This window comes from Lonchura striata, chromosome 19, assembly GCF_046129695.1.
Source record: "Lonchura striata isolate bLonStr1 chromosome 19, bLonStr1.mat, whole genome shotgun sequence".
In the NCBI taxonomy this organism is placed as follows: Eukaryota; Metazoa; Chordata; class Aves; order Passeriformes; family Estrildidae; genus Lonchura; species Lonchura striata.
This window is the reverse complement of record NC_134621.1, coordinates 858,865-866,699: the sequence shown is the minus strand read 5'-3', so window position 1 is coordinate 866,699 and position 7,835 is coordinate 858,865. Positions and strand designations below refer to the sequence as shown.

Below are 7,835 nucleotides of genomic sequence, written 5' to 3'. Positions count from 1 at the left end.
GGTGGAACAGTGAGAGCGGAGCGGAGGGAACAGTGGGATCGGAGCGGTGGAACAGTGAGAGCGGAGCGGAGGGAGCGGCGGAGCCCCCGCCCCGGCGGAGCGCGGCGCTGCGGATGGAGAGCAGCCGCGCTTCTCCCCGCTACGGATCCATGGAATCCCCCCGGTGGCCGCCGGCCGGCGCGGGGCCAGGTGAGCGCGGCGGGACCGGGATGAGACTGGCGCCGGCACCGGCAGCGGCACCGCCCGAGCCCGGCTTCCCCCGCCGCCGGGCTCCGGGACAATCCGGGCACACGAGCCCCGGGAACTGGCGGGGAACCGGCGGCTTCATCCGGCGAACGGAGCCCGGCCGGGTCCCCGGACCGGCACCGGCACCGCCGGAGCCCCGCGTGGGGGATGGATGGATGGATGGATGGATGGATGGATGGATGATGGATGGATGGAGTGGCTGGGGGAGAGAAAGGACGGGGAGAATTGGCTGGGAGGGAGGGAGGGTGGCGGCAGGGAGATGTCTGGAGGGACACACCGGCAGAGCACGGTCACATCTCGCTGCTGCTGCCCGGCGCGGCCCTGGCACGGCTGGGAGCGGGGCACAGGAGGCCTCGCCCTGCCCCTCACCGCCTTTGTCCCCCTCCGAGCGGTTCCTCCAGCAGGAGCGCGGGGGATGCCAAGCGGGGAATTGCCTTGAGCAGAGCCCTCGACCTTGGGCTGGGAGGAAGGGTCGCAGTGCTGGGCTGGGCAGAGGGAGGCGCCTGCAATGCCTCTGCCCTGCCAGCCCCCGACCCCTCCCCTTCGCTGGCCCTCTCTGCTGCCCCTCACCCCCAGCACCCAGCGGGCACGGACGGGCAGCTGGAGAGGCAGGGAGGAGGGACCAGCCAGCTCCAGCATCCTGCTGGGCACTGCCTGGGGCCGTGCGGTGCCCACGGAGCTGCTCAGCTCCTGGGTGAGCTGTGGGAAGTTTTGGTCCTTTTCCTCTGTGCCTTCCCTGGCAGTGTGTCCTCCCCTACAGATCCCGTGGGGCTCTGAGTACTTCATCACCCAGTGCTCGGCCCAGCAGCTGGGTGACATCGGGGTGGGCCAGGGACTGCACCCAGGCTGCTGGGTGTGGGCTGGACACCCCCATGGGTGCCTGTGAGCAGGGCTGTGCTGCCTGTGATTTTGCTGGTTCAGTGCAGTTCTGTGAGCTCCCAGCCCCTGGGGACCTTGGGGCAGGTGAGACCCTCGGGACAGGTAAGAACCTGGTGACAATCCCTGCCTGCTCTTGGGATGCTGCTCTGCTGCTTGCTCCCCGCCAGGAAAGCTCAGACCGAGCCTGTGCAGTGCTGAGCTCCTGGAGCCTCTCGTCCTGCTCAGGCTGAATGTCCCTGTCCCTGCTGCTCTCAGGAATGGGGACTGACTGGGACAGGCTGAATGTCCCTGTCCCTGCTGCTCTCGGGAGCAGGGGAAAACACGGCTGAGTGCCCCACAGAGAGCTCTGCCCCTCCACTGGGGGCTGTCCATCAATATCCCAACTTTAGTCATGAAGAAAATTGCTGGAAGCTCACCCTGCACTGCTGGCTGCGGTGACTCATCCCAGCTCGCTGCTGCCTGTCCAAATGTTTTCCCCAAACCATCTGGAGTGGAAGGCCCTGGCTATTACACTCCTCATTAGTGGCGAGCCCTCCCTGGGCTGGCTGTGATGATTAGAGCACCTCCAAATTTCTGTCAAAGCTTTCTTGCCCTCCTTGGTTTGCCAGGCTGAGACAGTGCCAGGCAGGATCCCTTTGCCTCAGGTGCTGGGGGGTTTTCTGTGGGGGGTTTTCTATGGGGGGTTTTCTGTGGGGGGTTTTCTGTGGGGGTTTTCTGTGGGGGTTTTCTGTGTGGGGTTTTCTGTGGGGGGTTTTCTGTGGGGGGTTTTCTGTGGGGGTTCTATGTGGGGTTTTCTGTGGGGGGTTTTCTGTGTGGGGTTTTCTGGGGGTGTTCTGTGCATGGCTGTGCTGCTCTGGGCGAGCTGTGGGAGCAAAGGGACCCCAGGGCAGTGCGGCCACACAGGGGTCCCTCCCTGTCCATCCCCAAAGGGAGATTTGGACTGTGGGCTTGATCCCAGTGAGCACCCTGCCTTGGGTGTCCCCTTCTCCACGTGCTCCCTCCCAGCATTTGTGGGTTCATTTTCCAGGAGTTCTCTCCTGGCACTGCCCTCCCTCTGCTTCTGCCCCGAGTTCAGCAGCTCCAGGCACACGAAGGTCCCATCCAGCACTGCCTGCTTTGGGGAGCAGCTCCTTGAAATTCCTGAGGGCTGCAGAGTGCCAGGACCTGACCACAGCGCCTGAAGGCACAGCCAGGGGCTGGCACAGCCAGGGGCTGGCACCCTCCAGCTGAGCCCCGGCTGGGCCGTGCTGTGACCTTCCCTCTGTCCCCATGTCACAGGACACTCCTGACCTGGTCCCTGCACATCTGGCAGCATCTGCTGCAGGCTCCTGCGGCCATCCCCAGCTGCTCAAAATATCCCAGGCCAGAGGAGCTGGGATAGCGGAGCCCCAGAATGCCTGGGATGAAGGACCTCAGCATCCTGGTCCCCTAGCAACCGCGCTCGGGTCCCTTAGCAACCACACGGTGATGCTCTGGCAGCCACAGGCCGGTCCCTCAGCAACGGTGCCAGGAGGGAGGCAGGGAGGGGCTGGGCAGGGGATGGGCAGAGCCTGGGCAGGGGCTGCTGGAGGCTCCCCTATCCCCACAGCTGCCCCGAGCCCCAAGGAGAAAGAGCGAGGAGCTGTGCCCTGGCATCAGCTCAGCGTGCCTGGGCAGAGGGACACAACCTCCGAGAAACCCCCATGAGTTTCCGTACAAGAAACAGCAGAAAACTCTTCCCCAAACCCCTCACACGAATCCAAACCATCGGATTTCCACAATAAGCCTTCCCTGCTGGAAGACTTGGCAATGTGTCCCAGTCTGGGATGATTTCCCGAGCAGTGTTTTGTGATGGGGAGAGGACAGAGGTGCAGAGTGTTCGGTCCTGTGCCCTGGAGTTTGTCTCTTCCTGCCCTGTCACCCTCGGCACTGGCCTGGCTCCTGCTTGGAGCACCCAGAGCACACACCCTGCACCCCCAGCACCCCTGCCTGGAGATCTGCCCCTGGAGCAGCTTTCTGTGCTTTCTGTACCCCCTCTTCCTGCACGGGGACAGTCCCAGGGCTGCAGGAAGGGGACGTGTCCTGCGAAGGCTCAGAGAAGGCAGGCAGCCCCCCAGGATGTTTGGAAGGGTTTGGAATGTTGTCCCACAGCCTGGCTGGGATGGGATGAGGGTGCCACTGCCGGCTCTGTGACAGCTCAGTCTGAGAGCCACCCGAGCCAGGAGCCGGCCTGGAGCAAATCCTCAGCTATTCCATAAACCCGGGAGGCACTGCGGGACCCACACGGCATCCAGAGAAATCGGGACAGGCTGGGGCAAACGAGTGGGATCTGTGTGTGATCCAGGGCAAACGAGTGGGATCTGTGTGTGATCCAGAGCAAACGAGTGGGATCTGTGTGTGATCCAGGGCAAACGAGTGGGATCTGTGTGTGAGTCACAGTGGGGGAGGCAGAGCTGTTGGTCAGAGCCACGGACGGAGGTGGGTGGGCTTTCATCCTGTCCATCCCTCTAAAACATCAACTGCAGCCCCTTTAGCCCACATCTTGCTGTGGAGCTCCTGCCCCTCACCCTGAGCAGGTGATCCTCCCTTTCCTGCTTCAGTTTCCCCCTGTGGGGGCTGGATGTGATCCTCGGCACTGCAGAGGGTGAGGGAGCTGAACGGGGGGCCTGGGAAGGATGGGGGTGCTCATCCAGCGTGGAATGGGGGGGCAGCAGGAGGAATTCCTGTGGCTCCTCACTCTGAGCTTTGTGTGCCCAGGGTTTGCTCCTGGCCTTGCAGGAGGAGGTGCTGGGCAGGCTCAGCTCTCCGTGCTGGATGTGCTGGAGGCTTCCATGGCTCTGGGAAAAGAAAGGGACATTCCTGAGGTCCCCTCGGGCTGCCTTGGGCTCCTGCTCAGGGGAGACCCCCGGGAATTCGGGGCTCTGTCGGCTCGGGGAGCAGGGCCAGCACTGCTGCTGCTCCAGGGCCGCCCCGAGGGCCCTGCTGCTCTCCTGCTGCTCAGTCCACTCCTCTCCTTCTGCAGAGGACGGGGTGGTGTCCATGGCCGACTCCAGCAGCACCATGGACGACATCGAGGGAGAGCTGTTCCGGATCGAGCGCATCCGGGAGGTGCTGGTGCGCCGGGAGTCGGAGCTGCGCTACATGTGAGTGCCAGAGGCCGGGCACTGCCCGCCCCTCCTGCCAGCAGCGTCCCAGCCCCGGGACCAGCAGGGCTGAGCCCGCTGCCCACCCTCTTCCCATTCCAAAAACCCAACAAGTGCTGGAATGAAACTCTCCAGGCCCTCACACCCAGACCCCTGTGTGCAGTGGTGCCCAGCAGCCCCGGGGGCACACGGGGCATTTTCCCTGGCTCTGCGCAGAGATTTCATGTGGGAAATGCCAGAGAAACCATCCCAGCCAGGGAAACCATCCCAGCCAGAGAAACCATTCCAGCATTCCCGGGGGTCTGAGCTCTGGGAAACCATGAGGCACCGAACGCTTCTCCTTTGGGGCAAAGGAAATCTCTGGAATTCCTTGGGAGGTGCAGCTCCACGCTGGGCCCCGGGTGCTCCCCGGCTCTGGCTGATGCTGCCACAGGTGTCTCTGGCAGGGGTGGAGGCAATCCCAGCCCCACAGGATCCTCCTGGGCGCTTGTCCCTGCAACCCTTCCTAATTCTAATTGAAAAAAGAATTTATTGTCTTTTATTCCTCCTAACAGTTTTTCCTGAATTAATTTCCATTTAAATGCAACAATCATCCAGCTCTCAACAGGACTGTTCATTTTCATTTAAATCAGTTTAAATCCCCAGCAATCTCTGTTGTCCTTGTGGCCTGCTGGTGCTCTGCACAGCCTTTCATGTTTCTACCTTTATTTAATTCTGCAGGAAGGTGGCATAAAATAGGTCTTTTCTGTGGCAGCAGCTCCCACTTCTTTTCATGTTTTGCTCTTTGGGATTATTTTCTGGGACCGGGAGAAACGCTGCAGCTCTTGCCTGGCAGATGGGCCAGGTTTTGATAAGGCTTTGTTATCTTAAAGGTGATGGAACTTTCTCTCTGCCAAGCACCAACACCCCAGGAAAACTCTGGGATGAAGTGGGCTGGCATTTCCCATTTCCCTTCAGGCAGGGAAATCTGGGATCCCCCCAACTGGCACCGGCTGGAGCCTCTCCTCTCCCTCCTCCCCTCAGAGGCTCCGTTTGTGTCTCTGCAGGATGGACGACATCCAGCTCTGCCAGGAAATCAGCCAGCTGAAAACGGAGCTCCAGAACCTCCTGGTCCTGCCAGGTGAAGCTCAGGGTGCTGGGATCCTGCTGGGGGCCCTGGGGTGCTGGGATCCTGCTGGGATCCTGCTGGGATCCTCAGGATTCTGGGATCCTCAGGATTCTGGGATCCCCGGGGTCTTGGCAGGGGTGGCCCCTGTGGGGGTGTGAAACGTGCTCCCTGTGGCTGTGAATGGGGCCCTGTGCTGCAGAGAACCAGAAATCCAGCGAGGAGAAGCAGAGGGAAGAAGAGCTGGTGCAGCAGATCCACAAGCTGGTGGAAAGGCGGGATTTCCTGGTGGATGACGTGGAGCTGGAGAGTCTCAGGTGGCGGCTCTCAGCTCCTGCTTGTGCACCCCATCCTCTGAGCTGTGTCCTGCTGCTCCGGGGGCCTTGCTGCTCCTTTCCCAGCAGTGACAAATTCTTTGTCCCAGGGAAAGGGAAGAGGACAAGGAAATGGCCGAGTTCCTGCAGAGCAAGCTCTCCAAAAGCCACCTCCAGAGAGCCAGTGGGTGCCACGGGGCCCCTGCTTGCACGGAACCCCTGGAACTCCTGCCCTGTCCTGGCACCCTGCCTGCAGGGCTCCACTGCCGGGGGCTGCCTGGCCCGGGGAGGTGGGGGAGCAGCTCAGGGGGTGCTGCTGCTCGGGCTCAGTGCGTGGAACGCCTGGAACCCATTTCCCTCCTGGCATTCCCCAGCGTGGCCCATGGGAACGGGGCTGGGGGTGGGTCTCAGAGCTGCCAGCCCACATCTGGCCCCTGAACATTGGCTCACACCTTGGCTGGGTGCAGGATGGGCACCACGTTCTCTGGGCTGTGCCCCGGGCTGTGCCCCATCCCCGGGCTGTGCCCCATCCCCAGGTTGTGCCCCATCCCCAGGTTGTGTCCCAGGCTGTGCCCTGTCCCCGGGCTGTGCCCCATCCCCAGGCTGTGCCCCAGGCTGTGCCCCGTCCCTGGGCTGTGCCCCATCCCCAGGCCGTGCCCCTGGCTCCTGTTCCCGCAGCTCCTGTCCAAGAGAAGAGGATGACATCGAGGGGACAGCAAACCTCGGCTCCCTACGTGACCAAGACGGGCCTGACCCTGCTCAAGGAGTGCTGTGGCTTCACCTGCTCCGTCATGTAGGGCACTGCCAGCCCCAGCACAGGACACGGCCGTGGTAGGGGCACAGCCTGGGCACCTGGGATGGGCAGGAGGGCGTTCCTTGGTGCTGGCCCTTCCCTGGAGCTGGCTGGGTGTCCCTGGAGAGCCCCACAGGGATGAGCCATGATTTTGGGAGCAGGGCTGTGCCGTGACAGTGGCTCAGGGCAATCCTGTGGCAGCTGAGCCAAGCAGGCAGTTCCCAGCCGTGCCAGGCAGTTCCCAGCTGTGCCAGGCAGCTCCCAGCCTGTGCCAATGGCTCAGGACAGGATGATCAGAATTCCATGGGCATGGCACACCCCCAGAGGTGCTGCCTGCCCAGCAGCTCCGGGCTCCCCGCTCAGCCCGGAGGGAGCTGGCAGAGATTTGGGGGGATCCCCAGCGGAGCAGCCGTGCCCGGCTCTGGCTGCCCCCTGCCCTGTGCAGGGCCCTGCTCCCAGCCCCTGCTGCCCAACCTGGCATTTGGAGGGGCTCTTTTGGGCCAGCAAGGCCCAGACAGCTTGGGGGGCTTCACCCCGCGGGTGCCGAGCACAGAGCGCAGCTCCTGAGCCCTGGACAGGCTCGGAGTGAGGCAGGGGCTGCTGCCAGAGGTGCGGGGGCTGCGGGCCCTGGGCAGGACTGATCTGGTGCCCGTGCAGCTCTCCGTGTGCCCAGAGGCAGCGGGAGCCTCCTCAGGGCAGGGCACTCTGCAGGGCAGGGCAGGGCTGGCTCCACGGCCCCGGAGAAGGAGGCACAGGGGACGGTGCCCGTGATTCCTGCTTCCCCTCCTGCAGCCTCTGCTCCCCAGCTCTGCAGCCAGAGCCGCTGCCCGCTCTCCTCCGAGAGATCCAGCGCCCGTCACTGCCCACAGCTCCCTGCAGCAGCACCGAGCGCCCGGCCGGCCGGGCAGCCCCGGCGCTGGCACGGCTCCTGGTGGCCCCGGGCTGGCACAGCTCCTGGTGGCCCCGGGGTTGGCACAGCTCCTGGTGGCTCCAGGCTGGCTGGGCAGCTCCAGGGCTGGCACAGGTCCTGGTGGCCCCAGGCCCTCCCTGGCAGTGCAGACACCACGTCCCACCTTGGCCTGGAGACTGTGCCAGCAGCAGGGAGCCCCTGGCACGGGGCAGAGCATCCCACACCGGGCTGAGGGATGAAAACCCTGCTGCCCGGAGAACACCCTGCTCCACCCTGGGAGGGTTCATGGGAGGTTCCAGCCTGGAGCTGATCTCATCCTGGAGCTGATCTCATCCTGGAGCTGATCCCGTCTGGAGCTGATCCCGTCTGGAGCTGATCCCGTCCTGGGCCACTCCAGAGGTTCTCCAGCGCTGCCTTGCTTGGCCCACAGGGATTTCTTAGTTCCACACACCAAAAGCTCCTCTCT

General features: G+C 63.4%; 1 protein-coding gene across 1 annotated transcript; it reads left to right on the top strand.

Moving 5' to 3' along the window:
• Positions 1-88: 88 nt before the first annotated feature.
• Positions 89-7,345, top strand: LOC116184271 (bMERB domain-containing protein 1-like). Its single transcript, XM_031506379.2, has 7 exons — positions 89-189; positions 4,127-4,247; positions 5,294-5,367; positions 5,555-5,669; positions 5,777-5,850; positions 6,345-6,497; positions 7,252-7,345. The coding sequence occupies exons 1-6, from the start codon at positions 114-116 to the stop codon at positions 6,461-6,463; spliced, it is 579 nt and encodes a 192-aa protein (XP_031362239.2). The 5' UTR covers positions 89-113; the 3' UTR covers positions 6,464-6,497; positions 7,252-7,345.
• Positions 7,346-7,835: the final 490 nt, after the last annotated feature.